Here is an 18,082-nt window from a genome sequence, read left to right as displayed (position 1 = left end):
CCACTTACTATCGGTTCAAAAAAGCACGTTTGCATTCATTCAAAGGATCCCTAAACTGGTTCAGCGCGTGCACGGCTTCTAAACCACTCACATCCGTTAAAAAAAAGCGTTTGCATTCATTCAATTAGAAAGTAGTACACAAATAACACTATACCGTGGATCCAATAAATTTACAAATCTTCAGAAACAACAGAAGCCCTAAATTTTCCAACGCCAATGTAATTGTATTCTGTTAAATCCAATATTATTGTTAAAAATGATGACATACAGGGTGAAGAAATCCCTTTGTAACGGTTAAGCAGTGATGAATAAATAGGTGCAGCTCATGCAAAAGAGCACAAAAATAACAACCTCCACAAAATCCATACCATAATGTCGAATATATAAAGGATATGGTGCATATCATAAATATATATATGACAACATAATACTATTCGCCTCTCTCTGTGATCATTTTAAAAGACTCAGAAAAATCGAGAGGCCAAGAAGGGGATGAATGAGGCCATGAGGGCGGCAAATAAAGAGGGAACGACGGCCATTGAAGCAGCGCCTGCTTCCATTAACGGACTGGGAGATGGTGCACTTACATCTGTTGCTGCTGCTGCTCCAACCATTATTATCACAACGGCCAAAAAAGCTGCAGATACGTAGTTTCCTGCGCCTGCCATTGTCATTCACAGTCACAACACGCCTGTTACTGCTGATTGATGCAAAAAAGCTGAAACCTTAAGCGCAATTCCGGCCGAGCAAATCGTAATCTCAAACAGACCAACCCAAATTCGAAGAGACAATCTTTCTTGTTTGAGATTCGAACACTCGACCACCAAGCAGAGAGAGATGTGAGATCACAAAAATTGCACAATGCCAGTGTTGAGAGTTGCGCCTATTAATAATCCTCTGCGCCCCTTTTCTTCAATAATATTACTTTTGCAGAACGCGTAATTTGTGGGTTGGCGACAGGTAGGCAGACAACATGGCTATGCGTGGGTGTGGACGGGATACGCGCTTTGTTTTGGCCATCTTTCCGTAATTTTCGTTGACTCATTCCACCACACGTGGCAACAAATAATTTCAACAGTGAGCATCTTACGACTTATTTAGTTTTAATATTTTGGAATCGTTCATATTCTAACTACAATGAGGATTTTACGATTATATTTAATTTGAATATTTTGGAATTGTTCATATTCTAATTTCAACAGGATAATTTTCAAACTGCAAATTCTTAAAGACTATTTTTAGACATTTTTAGTATTATCTTTAGTTTGAATACGTTGCGCTGTTCCTTGATCTTGAGGCTTACTTAAAAGTATTGCAAATGAACTCAATATGGTTAAACAAATACCTTTGATTTAAATCATTTTCGCCATTCATAACGTGGTGTTTAAATGATATTGGTAATAGATAATAATTATTTTATATAATAAATTAGTTATAAATAATATTTTATAATATTTATCTTAATTTCTGATCTATTAAGGGTATAGAGGGGATCAAGTCTCTTTTCATTTTGAAAGAGGCTCGTATCTCAAGAAATTTGATCTCTCTCGACCCTCCTAGATTGGGAGTTAAAATGGATCTAGGCTAGTTTAATTATTAATTTTATGTTTTTTATTTTATTTTTACCAAATTAAAATGTTAAATATTACAACATCTCTACCATACTAAGGCCAAATGTTTACATAGGAGTTAAGTTTATTTCTAAACCTCAAAGTGAGGTGAGGAGAAATCTTGGGAAAAAATATAATATTCTAATATTTATTACCACCCTCACCCAATAAAATGTGGCAAGGGTGGGGAAATATTGATTAAACTATAGTATTATTACATTTTACCTAATATTTTTTGTTAATTATATATTTGAGTTTGTTTACTTTCAAACTTTAAATATAAAGAAAAATTACAATAAGAAGTGGACCAGTTGAGGGGAAATATTGGGTAAAATATAATATTATAATATTATATTTTTACTCTATATAACCTAGTAAAAAGTGGATGGAGTAGGCAAAAATATTAAGTAAAATGTAATAATTACATTTTTCCTAAATGGATTCAAGGCTGTGATTTTCTACAACTAATTTTGTATTTAAATATAACATCAAACTAAGATGGATCTAAGCTAGTTTAATTTCCTCCTAAAATAAGTTATATTCCACATGAATACCATGGGTCAATACCATGTATTCTTAAAACCATTGGTCAATAACATGGATCTTTTTTATTTATTTTATTATTTAATTTTTATATAGTTATTTTTATTTTGTTACTTTTATTGCGTTAGAGGCACTCTACAAAAAGTTTAAAGTGATCATTTAAATGTTGGCTCAATTGATATTAATAAGTTAAATGTAATTAAAAAATATCAATTTCTTATATTTTGATTTTGTTATTGACTTGTGAATAGGATCTATTACAATATCATGGGCCAATACCATGGCTTATCAATACCACTAGCCCAAAAACCCTAAATTATTTCACAATCAAAATATTTTATATCAATATGATAATATTCTTAACCATGAATATTTACCCCCACTTTATTATGGATATTATTAACTCATAAATAAGCTATGTTACAATACCATGGCTTATCAATACCACATGCTCAAAAAACATAACTTATTTCACAATCAAAATATTTTATAACAATATGACAAGATTCTTAACCATGGATATTCATCCCCAGTTTATCATGGATATTATTAGCTTGCAAATAGCCTTTGTTATATCATGGGTCGATACCATGGCTTATCAATACCACATGCCCAAAAAACATAACTTATTTCAAAGTCAATATATTTTATAGCAATATGACAAGATTATTAACCACAGATATTCACCGTTACTTTGCCATTGATATTATAAACTTGTGAATAGGCATTGTTATAATACCATGGGCCAATACCATGGCTTATCAATACCACATGCCTTTCACAATCAAAATATTTTATAACAGTATGACAAGATTCTTAACCATGAATGTTCACCCCCACTTTACCATGGATACTATTAACTTGTAAATAAGCTTTCTTACAATATCATGGATCAATCATTGTTAGGTCCCTATACTACTAGTGTAACCCCTTATTGTTATTAGTACAACCCACTTATTATATTGTTGTGCCTATGTAGTCCCCATATTGTTATTATTGTGCCCCATATTAGCCCACTATTATTATTGTTGTGCCCTTACATTATTATTGTTATGCCAGCTTTGATTATGTTATGACCCCTTAGACTCTTATATATAGAAAGGAGATCTTGTCATTTGTATCATCCAAGAATTATTCATTTGTGCAATGTAAAGGTGGTTGCCCCCTCGAAGAGGCTTATTCTAAAGGCATTGATCTCTCTTTTCTTCTATTTTGTGAGCTGGTTTCATAACATTTGGTATGAGAGCTTTGGATTCTAGGGTTTCACTGCTCCAAACAAGCCATTGTGCAATTTTCACTATAACTTTTTTCTGCGACGTTTCAGAAGTTAAAACCAAAACCCATTTGAGAAGAAATATTGTTGAACCTCGGGTCTGAATTTCCGATCTTGACTCGCTATATTCTTAAAGATCTGATCTGAGAAAATTAGGGTTTTTGCAAGCTACAAAATTCCATCTCAAATAGGTCATCGTGGAATTTTCGCTATAATTGTTTTTCTACAAAGTGTCAGACTCTGAAATTAAAACCCTTTAGAGCTGAAAACTTGGTGAAGATCGGACCCGAATTGAAGATCTTGCTTTGCTATATTTTCGGAGATACAGTCCAAGACATTTAGGGCTTCTGTAGGCTTCTGAATTACATCCTAAACATGTGACCCTGGGAAAGTCATCATAACCTTCTCTCTAAGCATCAGATTTAAATTTCGTAAGAAGTTATGGAAAGAGGACAAACTGTAGTTTTATGTGTAATAGTGTTAGGTCCTAAGGTCGAAAAAGTGACACGTGGAACTTCGTACAAGTTCAATCTACTGAACTAGTTTATAATTAGGTCATCATGGGAGATTTGACATAAATCTTTTTTGGAGAATCCAATTTCGATCAGACTGGTGGCATTAGAAGGAGGAAACATAAGGCTACTAGAAGTCGCAAGTTCAGACCTTCGAGATCCAAAATTTCAGAGATACAACAGATTCAAGATCGAGCTTCTAAAATCAAGAAAATAGAAACACCTAGTAATCAAAATTGCATGGATGATATGAAGAATGCAATCGAAGCTAAGATAAATAATTTTATCTATGCTATGGAAGCTGATATTGATGGTATGAAAGCATATTGGAAGAAAGGCATGGAAGATTTGAAGAAAGACATGGAAGGATTGAAGGAAGCTGGGACAAAGCTACTACAAGAAAGGCCTCCTAATGATGAAAAGGTAGTAGAGGAAACTCATGATGAGAAAAAATAAATGTTAATAATGATTTCAAGAATCTAACATTGGATTAAAGACCCACCATATTCCAATTATCAATATAAGGAAGTTTGATGGCAAGGATCCCATAACATGGATATTACAGATGGAGAAATCTTTTGATCTACATGATGCGCAACTGTTACAAAAGGTTCTTATTGCATTTTTATATTTAGAACCAAACCAATTTTTATGGTATAAAGGGCTTTTTTATCGTAAACCAGTTGTCACCTGGTCAATTTTCACGGAGGAAATGATAGCACATTATGAGGATACAAAGAGAAGCACCTTCTTTAGCCAATTGAATCTCAAACGAAAAGGTTCAATGGTAAAGCACATTGAGGACTTCCAAAAATTGAATATAAGGGTAAATGATATTCCAAAGAAGAAAATGATTGATGTCTTCTTAGGGACTTTAAAAGATAACATTCAACATGAGGTTCATCTTTTGGAACCTGATTCATTGGAGAAGGCATTTAGGTTGGCAAGAAAAATTGAAAGTGGAAATATGGAAACAAGGAATCCTACCACTCACAACTATAAATATGGAAGTGTTTTTACTCCTAGCCTTCCAAAACCTACAAGGTTTACACCACAACAATTGGAAGAAAAAAGAGAAAAAGGGCTTTGTTACAATTGTGATAACAAATACACTAAAGGTCATAAGTGTGTTGAGAAGAAATTATTTTACATAGATTATGAAGAGGAGGAATAAAATGATCAAGAAATGTCAAAAGAAGAGGATATACACCAGGAACCAACCCCAAAGAAAGAAGAAATGAATCTAACCATATCTTGTAGAGCATTAGCAACAATTACCACTCCTCAAACTCTCAAGATAGAAGGACATATCAAGAAGAAAAATGTTCAAGAAGTGAAAGATCACATCAAGCATCAAGAAATGAATCTGACCATATCTTTTAATGCATTGGCAGAAGTTACCACTCCTCAAACTCTCAATATAGAAGGACATATCAAGAAGAAAAATGTTCAAGCAATGAAAGATCACATCGAGCATCAACAACAAGTTCTCCAACTTTTAAATGATAACGCCACTTTGGTGCAAAATCAAATGAAACAACATGCAGATCAACATCGTAGTGAAAGAAGTTTTGATGTAGGCAATTGGGTATTTTTACGGCTACATCCATACAAATTAATGTCCCTCAAACAAGTTATTTATGAGAAGGAAATGTTGGCAATACTACATGCACTTAAGAAATGGCGACCTTACCTAATGAGAAGACACTTCAAGGTAAAAATAGATCATGATAGCCTTAAATACTTTTTATAACAAATATTATCTTCGGAAGAACAGAAAAAATGGGTCACAAATATGTTGGGTTATGACTTTGAAATCATCTACAAAAAGGAAAGCAAAATGTTGTTGCAGATGCACTCTCAAGAAAGGATGAGGATGTGAAGCATTGTTTTGTGCTATTTATATTATCCAGCCAGATTGGATAAATGAAGGAAGGGACAAATGGAAGAATGATGAAGAAGTGTGGCCACTCATTCAAAAGTTGTAGAAGATCCCAGTTCAAATAATATTTCCAAAACTTGATGAGGAAGGAAAAATCATATTCGAACCTGAAGCGGTCACAGAAACAAGAAATCGATAGCTAGGTAATCAATCAATGTCAGAGTATCTCATCAAGTGGAAGAACTTGACCGCTGAAGATTCCACATGGGAGGATGAGAATTTTATAAGGAATCATCTAGAACTACTCAAGCGTTGAGGACAACACGTTTTGAAGGAGAGGGGCATGTTAGGTCCCTATACTACTAGTGTAACCCCTTATTGTTATTAGTACAACCCACTTATTATATTGTTGTGCCCTTATAGTCCTCATATTGTTATTATTGTGCCCCATAGAAGCCCACTATTGTTATTGTTGTGCCCTTGCATTATTAATGTTATGTCAGCTTTGATTATATTATGACCGCTTAGACTCCTACATATAGAAATGAGGTCTTGTCATTTGTATCATCCAAGAATTATTCATTTGTGTAATATAAAGGAGGTTTCCCCCTCGAAGAGGCTTATTTTGAAGGCGATGATCTCTCTTTTCTTATATTTTGTGAGCTGGTTTCATAACAATCATGGCTTATAAATATCACATGCCCAAAAACCATAACTTATTTCATAATCAAAATATTATAGAAATATTTTATTTTAATCTAATTTTATACCACTTTTTTTTTAAATCTAAAAGGGAAAATGTTATAATTACTTTTGAGATATATCTAAACCCTCTATCCGTAGAACTAGTAAAAATATTCCCATAGAAATTAAATCAAGGTTTTAATAAAATTAAAATGAGAACACTTCTATAGATAAAGATGTGAAATTTATATAATATAAATAATATTATTAAGTACCAACATAAATCCATCTTAACTAAGGATCCAAACTATGAGATCAAGTAAAGTTACTAACAATAATAGAGGAAATATAATGCATGATTCTTTTAAGCTTTTCATTATTGTAATTTTTTTTCACATGACTGATCCAAAATATAGGTTTACTTTTTTACAACCAATTGAGTTTTTTTAATTTAGACACTTTCTGAAACACGATACAGTGGGATCAAATTTAAGAGGGGGGTTGGAGAGAGAGATAAAGAAAGTGTGTGATGGGGGGAGAGAGAGGGAGAGAGAGGAATGAAAATACAGAGGAGGGGAGAGAGAGATGAATTTGGAGGGGAGAGAGATGGAGGAAAGGAAAAAAACATAGAGAGATAAAGCTTAAGAGAGAGAGGGTGTCACGACCCCAAATCAGTTTTCCCGTTTGGAGTGTCGTGCGGCACCGACTAAACATCCATACTTATTTTTTTACATGTTTTTCGGACTATGCCTACAAACATCATTATTGTTGTTTTCTTCCATTATTAATTATGTGCAGAATATTCATAACATACAATAGTACCAAACAATGTCAAGCCAAATACCAAAACGATATAACCAATTTTATAATTTGACTTATAAAATTTCAATGCATAATGTACATATGTTACATAGGGGAGGTCGGTTCACTCAAACTTGGCCTTTACCTGATTTCCTGTTCAACTTGGCGTTCTGCCTCTGTTTAACATGGTGTTCTGCCCACCATAGCACCACCTGCATGCCCAATTGTTCCCTCCGCTATGTCGTTCACAACATACCTGCTCTACCTCTCTCACACAACGCGGTGCACTTGTTGTGCCCGTCCACCACTACTCGGGTTGGCGGTCTCCACACCCTGCGACTCTGCTCGACCCGCCTGTCATAACCCGAAAACTACACTAACACTCGGTTTGCTCGTCCTGCAGGCTCATCCATTGCGACTTTGCATTGTTCCTCACTCGTATGTCGAAATCCCAACTCCTTTGCACCGTAAATTGTGGATGGCAATGTTCGATGGTCTAACTCCACACTCGACCCATTAATATATATGCTCGTCCACCATGTGTTATGTGGTGGTTCGTGTCGCTTGGGGCGTCAGCCCACCAAACCGACCCACCCTTCAAGCTTGACAAACCTGTATGTGGCACGTCAGCCACATTGCAATATTGTCCAACGCACCATATAACTACTCCTCCATCATCAATCCAAGACTTAGTCGATTTCCACTTCACCCATGCTCGGTTATGCGCACATTGGGTGTGCACCCCCGTCACATGCTTTGCCAATCATGCGAGGTCGCATCTCCATCGTGCTGACTTGCCCAAGGGAACCTCACTAGGGCATGCGCCCACCTAAATGCCAAACTTGGGTCGCACACGTCCGTCGCACTTGGGTCACGCCTGCCCATCGTTGCACATTCATCGTAGTTGGGTGCACCTTGTCGCATTTATCCTATGTGCACCTGTGAAGGGCACTCGACTCACCCGAGGGTAGTGATGCTGACTCAAGGTCTTGACAGAGGGTGTGACAAGGGAGAGATGGAGAAAGAGTGAGGGAGAGAGGAGAGGAGAGAAGAGAGAGAAGAGGAGTGGAGAGAGATAGGAAGAGAAGGGGAAGAGAAAGAGAGAGACAAAGACATAAAGATAGATGGGAGACAAAGAAGAAGAGAGGGAGGGAGATCGTGATAGAGTTATAGGGAAGAGATAGAGATAGAAAGAAAGAGAGAGAGAGAGAGAGAGAGATTGGGGGAGGGCGAGACAGAGAGAGGTGGGAGAGAAAGGGGGGGAGAGGAATCAAGAGAGAGAAGAGAGGGAGAGATAGAGTTGGAGATGGAAAGAGAGGGAAGGTAGAAGAAAGAGACACATAGATACAAATATAGATATTATATAGTATTATATAAGCATCCTAGATCCATTTTAACCCCTAATATATCAATTGAGGAGAGGGGTCAAATATCTCGAGGTGCAAACCTTTCCTCAAGTTTCTCACTCAAAAAAGAGGTTTGCACCTCAAGAGATTTGATCCCTTTCGGTGCTTGATAGATTAGGCGTTAAGATGGATCTAGGTTGGTTTTATTTTCACCTAGTTAAAATGTTTACATTACATTACCTTACACAACACAATATTGGCATTAGATCTCAGCTCAATGAAGGAATTATATATATCCCTCATACTAAAAAGTGTTTTTTTTTTTTTTTTTTTAATTTCAATCATTTTATCTTACTATATAAAGTCTGATGTAAAATAAAGGTGAAAATTGAAGTATCTTATTTATGGTAGACATTGATTTTTAAAGTAACATTTTTTTTTAAGTAATGCTATGCACAACATCTACATTAGCCGACACACACACATATATTAATTTTTTTAATGTAACATTATGTGACAATATCTCCCTCATGTACTGGGTTGTAGAGCACCTCTCGGTGCAATAAAATTTGGAATTTGTAATTATAAGTAAAATTATGGTCAGTGGATTAAGTTAACATTAGGTTTTATTTTTATTTTTATTTTGACTAAATGTTTCATTTTATAGATATTATAATATCTCTCCCATGTTAAGGCAACATTTTAATGGTTACATTCATTTACAAAAATCTCTATATGGACTATAAATCTCTCCATAACAAATATTTTTTAATAATAATAAAAATCTCATTTAAAAAAACTACAACATTTCCTTCTTATTAAACTATAAAATACCTCTCAACATAATAAATCTTTTTTAATAATAAAAAACTTTAAAATAACTTAAATATTCAGTAAAATTAATTATTTATATAAATTTAAAAATTATTTAAACCTCCCTATTATTAATATGCTATGGCCCTTTATCAATCCCTCACATGATGGAAAGAATTCTCCTTGATGTTATTATAGCTCCACGCTGTGGTTCGATCCAAATGCCTACCTCATGGTACAACTCACACTATTAGTATTTACACCTTATTTTCTCTACAATGCGTAAGGGTTTATTTTCTCTGCGGTTCGTAAGGGTATATCTCTACGGCTTGTAATATTTGTGGCATCTATGTGGCCTTCGTTATACATACCTCTGTGATATCTGCGAATGGTATTTACACTCGCGGGAATGGTGGTGGTCTGATTTTCATCTGCAATCTTGGAGTTTCTAATCTGTGCGATCTCAGCCATTCATCATTCATCTTTCTAGATCCAATCTGGTCTGCAGGCTGCGGTTCGATCCAATCCGGGGCACGTGCGGTCCGCGGTCCAGTTTGCTGATATCAGGTGCACACATTCCTTATCTTTTTCTAATGCATATCTGCTCATATATTTTCAAGTATGAATAGTTCACCACAACTTCCAAAGATTACCAAAGGTAGACCTAGCATAGTTACTCTACAGAGCCTTTATGAGTATATAGAGTCTTTAGAGAAATGTAGAGAAGAAAGAGAAGTCAAGCTACAAACAGAGTTAGAAGCAATGCTGGAAAATAAATTCACATCTCTTGAAGACAAGATCTAAAAACAAATAGAAAATAAAATAGAACTAGTGGAGAATAAAATGGAGGCAATGGAGACTAGGTTGCAGGTTATAGAAAAACAAAACCAAGATACAAACCAAACATCCCAGCAAGGAGATGTTGATACTTGTAGAAATTCCCACCTGTGGATCACCTGATAATGCAATATACTAAAGCAAAATATTTGTTCTACTTCTACAAACAATTATGTGGAAGCTTAATCGAATTGAGCAAGATCAATTGAACACATATAGCTGATAAGAAGAAATCAATCCCACATAACACAGAAGAAATAACCAGGGGAAAGCATCAGCCTAAAACCCCAACTCTGTATTATCATACAAGTGGAAATATTGTCCAAGTCACAAAAAGAATAAGCTCAAAAGCTATCCTGCTCTCTCTGTAATTAAACAATGAAGCTCATGGACTGAATAGACAAGTATATATCCTCCTCAAGTCCTCCAAGCCCTTATTTCTTTGCACAATTTTTCTTGGGGTCCAGTGAAGCCACATGTGTGAATTAGCCTCATCACACTCACTGAACAAGAAGAAGTAACAACGCAAATATCTTGGAAAGAAATCCTTCTGCATGCAAGGAATATTCACCAAGGAATATCCTAGCAACTAATAGTACACTATCCCTCCATCTGATCTCAACTAGGTCTCTGTCTGAACTGACATGCATGAGTTATGTATGAGAGAATATTCAGTTATCTGAAGAGCAACAGTTATATGCAAGCATGCATTAACTAACTAAACTTACTTAATTTAAACAAACTGTTTAAATCAATCTAACTGGACTTGACTCAGTTAACTGAGCCAACTAATTACTACTCAAATTAGAACTCATCCTTATCTCTTTAACTGATGGATAAATTCCTCAATTAATGGAGAAACTATTCCATGTCCTCACATAGACTTCATGTTTGATTTTTCACAACTAATTAACTCATGGTGAATTAATTAATTTATTTTCAAACAGTTGTTAAGTTCAAATTCGAATTTTACTTCTTATTATAGTTTAGGGACTAACTAAAATAGGAAGGTATCCCGAAATGCTATTTATAGAAAAGTTATTTTTAGCACTTTCACTTTTCATCCATAGTTGCTAAGTTCAACACTGGTTGAAATTGCTATTTATAGCAATGCTATTTTCTGCATTTTCTATTTTTAGCATTTCTTGTTGCTATCTTCAACACTCCCTCTCAACAAGAAAGGGATTATCAGTAACCCCAATCATGTCTCTGTGGAACTCGAACTTGCATTTTGACAATGCCTTTGTCAAAATATCTACACCCTGTACCTCAGTCGAAACATATAGCAACAACATGATCCTCTTAACCACACAGTCTTGAAGATGGTGATACTGAATATCAATGTGCTTGGACCTGTCATGAAAAACTGGATTCTCAGAGAGTTTGTACAACTCTAATTATCACAGTAAATCACTGTAGGATCCATCCTCTAACCAAACAATCCCACTAGAATCTTCTGCATCCAGATGGCCTCACATGCAGCGATGTATTTAGCCTCTGCTGAGATAAGTGCAACTGATCTTTGTTTCCTGCTGTACCAGGAAACTGCAGTTGAACCAAGGTTGAAGATTCCTCCAGAAGTTCTCTTCCTGTATGATGGACTCCCTACCCAATTCGCATCTGTGAAGCCCTGAAGCTTCACTCCCTCTGTCCGTTTGTACCACAATCCAATCTGAGATGTGCCTCTGAGGTATCTCAACACATGCTTTGCTGCCTTCTAAAACAGCTTGGTAGGTTGAACCATAGCTTGACTCAGTTGGTTCACCGCAAAGCATAAGTCGAGTCGTGTGTTCACCAGATACATAAGTGAAGCCACCAATTTCCGATAAACAATAGCAGCCACTACCTCACCTGAAGTAGCATACTCCTTCCTCCAGTTCCCAGCTAGAGTAGTTTGCATGGGTTTGTACTTCTTCATATGGAACGGCCTGAGGATCTCATTGGCATATTTGCCTTGAGATACAAAAACTTCTCCATCTCTCTGTCACACCTCCATGCTTAGGAAGTAGTGCATAAGACCCTTTTCTTTCCTCTCGAACACTCTTGCAAGGTCCTCCTTGCAAGATTGTATCAACTGATCATCACCTGTCAAAATCAGATCATCGACATAAAGAACAGTGATCAATGGCTTACCTTCTACCATGATGTGGTAAAGGTTCGCATCTGCTTCACTCTTGGTGAAGCCCAACCCGATGAAATAGTTGTTGATCTTGGTGTACCAAGCACAGGGTGCTTGCTTTAGCCCATACAGATCCCTCTTGAGTCTGCATACATATGACTCGCTATCGAAGGTTTCAAAACCTTATGGCTGCTCAATGTACACCTCCTCCTCAATCGTCCCATTGAGGAATGTTGTCTCCACATCCATCTGGTGGATCTTCCACCCCATATGATCTGATAGTGCCAACATCGATCTAATTGATGAGTACCTTGCTACAGGAGCAAAAGTCTCATCGTAGTCAATCCCTCGACCTGTGAGAAACATCAGGCAACAAACCTTGCCTTGTATTTCTCAACACTGCCATCAGTTGCCTGCTTTACCTTGTAAAGCCACAAGGAGCTCACCATTGACTTGTCCTGAGGTCTTGTGACAACATCCCAAACACAGTTCTGCATGATCGAGTCATACTCCTCCACCATTGCATCAACCCACACTGGTTGCTGCAATACCTCCTCGAATGAAGAAGGCTCGGAATCTACACACTCCCCAACCAGGGCCATGTAAGCAGTGTACGCTCTGGCCCCCTCCTTTGTCTGCGCTGAGAAGATGGTTGTCCCACATTATCCTGTGCATCCAGCATCAACCTGTCAACTTCCCTTGATCGTTTATGCCGATCTCTAGAAGTCTCAGCATGAGTGGATGTCTCCACTCCCGGATCCTCTGCATGCGGCTACTCCGCATCAATCTGAGGCTCCTCCTCCTTAGGACCAGAAGGTTCCTCATCTGCATACAACTTGAGCTCCCTCTCAAGTGGCACTTGCATGGCTTTCTACTCATCGAACTTCAGATCCCTGCGTACCACAATCCTCTGAGTGGAAGGCAGGTACACTCGATAGTTGTGAGGTGTATCCGTGTACCCCACAAGTATTCCCAACTCAGCTGTTGGGTCTAGCTTCTTCCTGGCATCTTTGGTCACATGATAGTAAACTGATGATCCAAAGATTTGGTAGTGACTTACATCAAGTCGCTTCCCAGAATAGGCCTCCATAGGTGTCTTCATCCCCAGTATACGGTGCGGGCTTCTGTTCTACAAGTATACTACTGTATTGCATGCCTCAGCCCACAAGTGCAGTGGTAGGCTTTGGTCATGAAACATTGCTCGAGTTGCTCCCATAATCAATCTGTTCTTCCTTTCGGCCACCCCATTCTGCTGTGGGTTATGGGGTGTTGTCAATTCCCATTTAATTCCTTCTGCAGCGCAGAAGTACTTAAACTACTGGGAGACATACTCTCCACCATTGTCACTACGCAAGGCTTTTATTTTCTTTCCCGATTCTTTCTCTGCCAAGGCTTTAAACTCACAAAACCTCAAGAAGGTCTGATCCTTATTTTGCATAAAGTAGATCCAGCATCTACGAGAAAAATCATCAATAAAAATAACATAGTACGTTTGTTTAGCGGTGGAGGCTGTAGAGAAAGGTCCACAAACATCTGAGTGAACTTGCTCAAGGATTGCTCTAGCTCTACTATCTTAATCCTGAAAGGAAGATTCTGCATACTTACCCAAGGTACAACCTTTGCATGTACTCGTTTGCTCAAGTTTTCCCTTGGGTAATCCGGTAGAAATTTGTTGCATGATCTTCAAGGCTCCATGGTGCAAGTGGCCCAATCTCCTATGCCATAGCTTGCCAACATCTTGGCTCTGCACCATCTCTACTTTGGAACTCAAAGCAGCACAGTCATCTACCTCCAACTTGTAGAGATTCTTAACTCGAATCCCTATTCGCTTTGTTTGTCCAATGTCGATATGCCTCAGGAATACCTTTTCTTTGCTAAAGACTACATCCTAGCCTTTATCTTCTAGCAAAGAAATAGACATAAGATTCTTCTTCAAACCTGGTACATACTTTACATCAGTCAAGTTGAGGGGAGCTCCAGGCTCCCTCTGAAACACAACCATACCTTCACCTAAGACATAGTACTTTCCATCATCGCCCATCTCAATCCGCATCTAGAGATCCTTCTCCTCCACGGTACTGAAGAGATTCTTGTCACCTCACATGTGGAATGAGGCTCCACTGTCCAGGTACCAAACACATCCCATCATGGATGAAACCATGCATGCAATAAGAGAGAAATCCAGCTCAAGCTATGAGGCTAGTGCCTCACCATCAGATCCCTTTGAGGAACCCTTCTTGGATTTCTTTTGTGGATAATTAGTAGCATAATGGCCCACTTCATGACAATGAAAGTATCACACTTTCGATTTGTCAGAATTCTTCCCACCATGGGAAGAACCAGATTTGGATTCGGATGCCTTCCCTTTCCCCTTCCTTGCCTTACTTGCTAAGGCTAGATTTTCCTCATCATCTTGCTTCGATGAGGATCCATATTTGGTGCTTCTTCTTATCTCCACCTGCATCAGATCCGACCAAAGTCTTTCCCAATTTGGCAGTTTTTCTCTTCCATTAACCAAGTCCTGGTAGCTATGCCAGCTCTTAGGAAGACCGAGGAGTGCAAGACTCACCATGTCATCATCCACTGTCACGATCCCTACACTTCCAAGCTCATCCCTGGAGGTGGTGAGCTTGTTCAGATATGTAGAGATCGTGTAGCCCTTTTCACACTTGATTTTACGAAGCTTGTCTTTCAGTGCCAGGTTCCTCTAATCACCGCTATTATAATATAGATCTTTCAATGTTTTCCACATTGAAAACAGTGTCTCCTTCCCATGGAGACTCGAGACTATGTGATCTCGAACTCCCTCTAGAAGGATTCTCCTTTCTCTAGCCACACATTCCTTCCATTCCGCCAATTGAGTAGCATCAGTTGGCTTGGGAACTTCTTGATCAATGAAGTCCTTTAGACCATTATCCTCTAATACTGCCTCCATGCGATCCTTCTAGGCTATATAATTCGAACTGCCATCAAGGGCATATTCAAGTCTTAAACCACTGAATGGCATAGGTGAAATAGAGATGTGATAAGAACTCGATTTCTATATTCAGGAATCACAAACTTCAAATTCTCCCTTCTTGTATATTGTTCTTCCTTGATCACCTTTGCTCCGATACCATGTAGAAATTCCCACCTGTAGATCACATGATAATGCAATATACTAAAGCAAAATACTTGATCTACTTCTACAAACAATTATGCGGAAGCTTAATTGAATTGAGAAAGATCAATTAAACACATATAACTGATAAGAAGAAATCAATCACACATAACATAGAAGAAATAACCAGGGGGAAGCATCAGCTTAAAAGCTATCCTGCTCTCTCTGTAATCAAACAATGAAGCTCATGGACTGAATAGACAAGTATATATCCTCCTCAAATCCTCCAAGCCCCTATTTCTTTGCGCAATTTTTCTTGGGGTCCAGTGAAGCCACATGTGTGAATTGGCCTCGTCACACTCATTAAACAAGAAGAAGTAACAACGCAATTCTCTTGGAAAGAAATCCTTCTACATGCAAGGAATATTCACCAAGGAATATCCTAGCAACTAATAGTACAATGTCCCTCCATTTGATCTCAACTAGGTCTCTGTCTGAACTAACATGCATGAGTTATGTATGAGAGCATATTCAGTTATCTGAAGAGCAGCAGTTATATGCATGCATGCATTAACTAACTAAACTTACTTATTTTAAACAAATTGTTTAAATCAATCTAACTGGACTTGACTCACTTAACTGAGCCAACTAATTACTACTCAAATTAGAACTCATCCTTATCTATTTAACTGATGGATAAATTCCTCAATTAATGGAGAAACTCTTGCATGTCCTCACATAGACTTCATGTTTGATTTTTCACAACTAATTAATTTATGGTGAATTAATTAATTTATTTTCAAACAAATGTTAAGTTCAAATTCGAACTTTACTTCCTATTATAGTTTAGGGACTGACTAAAATAGGAAGGTATCTCAAAATGCTTTATAGAAAAGCTATTTTTAGCACTTTCACTTTTCATCCATAGTTGCTACGTTCAACACTAGCTAAAACTGCTATTTTTAGCATTTTCTATTTTTAGCATTTCTTGTTGCTATCTTCAACAATACTTTAGAGAGTCTTAAAAATGAAGGACATGATTAAAGAACTAGAAGAAAAAGTTAATAGTCGCCTCACCCTAAATAGTGTGGCAGGTAAATTATATATCAAACCAATTAAAGATGAAATGAAAAAATTGATAGAATTAGACCATAAGCGTAACAAAAGGGCCTTGAACCTTATAATCTTCAGTTTGAAAGAGGAGGTAGAAGAGGATACTTTAGCCATAGCCCAGACAGAAATACATAATAGATTACAAATTGAAAAAAAGTGTCTCACAGAAGCAACAAGGTTGGGGAAATTAAATGAGAATAAAGGAAGGTTGATCTGAATAAAGGTGAGCTCTATTGACCATAAGTATGACATACTTAGTAAATCCTCAAGTTTAAAAGGAATGAGAATATTTATAAATGAAGATCTCATTCCAGAAGATTAAGCAGAATTAAGAAAGGAGGTTCAAAAGGTAAAAGAAGCTAGGAAGGAAGGAAAATGGGCAATAATCAGAAATAGAAAAGTCATTATTCGAGATAGAAACAAAAAAGATAGTAACAAATAGCAATTCAACATGCTCCAGGTTCTTTCTTGGAAATGTCATGGCTTTCCATGGAACAAAGGCCCTAAGCTAAGTTGGATCTTGAATGATGTTGATATTATATTGCTTGTTGAAACTTGGGAGCATGAAGAATCTAAGGTCCCTAACATAGATGGCTTTGCACTATGGTCTACCTGGAACAAGTGATCATCCCATAGAGGCATTGAGAGTATAGCTTGCTACATTAAGAAGAACATCTCACCCCATGCTAGGATTTATAAAAACGACCCTTACAACCAATATAGTTGGATAGAGATTACTAACATTAATGATAAAAAGACCTACATAGCAATCTGTTATTTTTCCCCCATCAATTCTAACTTCTATAAGAAAAAGAATCTATATAAAAATGGTCCTTACAATGGTTTAGAGAATGATATTTCTAGCCTAAGGAATGAAGGTAATATCCTTTTAATGTTTCACTTTAATGCTCAAACTTGAAGCAACCAAGCTGCTCTTCTAAGCAATCATTCCAACCCTAATCCTCTTTTGTTAGACGAAGACCTTACTCTAGCTGGCCGGTACAAAAGGAGCTCTGAAGACCTCCAGGAGAATTTGTTTGGGTCAGAGCTAGTCAAGCTATGTAGTGCTTAGGATCTCATAATTTACAATGATCTAAAGAAGTGGCCCAATTCTAGCCAGATGACCTGCATCCATGGGCTTAGTAGTAGTGTGATAGACTATGTTATTTCTGATCTCCCTTTATACAACGAAATAATAAATTTTGACATCTTAAACGACCATGAGCCTGACTCTGATCATAGGCCTTTACTTATAATTCTCAATTTTGTCATGCATAGAGATCCCATAGAAGATAATCCTTTTATCCAAAAGAACTTAATCTTTGATAGAAATAAGAATGATCTCTTTTCAAATGATTTAAAAACTAATTTGCTTCCTTCATCTAGTATAAAAAACATAGAAGATCTCTATCATAATTTTACTACAACCCTCTCATATTCTATTAACAA

At 37.0% G+C, this 18,082-nt stretch overlaps 1 protein-coding gene across 1 annotated transcript; it reads right to left on the bottom strand.

Moving 5' to 3' along the window:
• Positions 1 to 219: 219 nt before the first annotated feature.
• LOC149185849 (uncharacterized) lies at positions 220 to 881 on the bottom strand. Its single transcript, XM_089412509.1, has one exon. It carries the CDS (start codon positions 672 to 674, stop codon positions 465 to 467), a length of 210 nt encoding a protein of 69 aa, XP_089268635.1. The 5' UTR covers positions 675 to 881; the 3' UTR covers positions 220 to 464.
• Between the last annotated feature and the right edge of the window lie 17,201 nt (positions 882 to 18,082).

This window comes from Pinus tabuliformis, chromosome 3_1, assembly GCF_031772625.1.
Source record: "Pinus tabuliformis cultivar Carrire ecotype Pingquan chromosome 3_1, CPIR1, whole genome shotgun sequence".
Lineage (NCBI taxonomy): Eukaryota > Viridiplantae > Streptophyta > Pinopsida > Pinales > Pinaceae > Pinus > Pinus tabuliformis.
The sequence above is the reverse complement of the archived record's forward strand: the minus strand, read 5'-3'. Positions and strand labels throughout refer to the sequence as shown.

Bases quoted from the DNA above. Each gene is read 5' to 3' on its own strand.
- LOC149185849 (XM_089412509.1), bottom strand. From the start codon at position 674: ATGACAATGGCAGGCGCAGGAAACTACGTATCTGCAGCTTTTTTGGCC.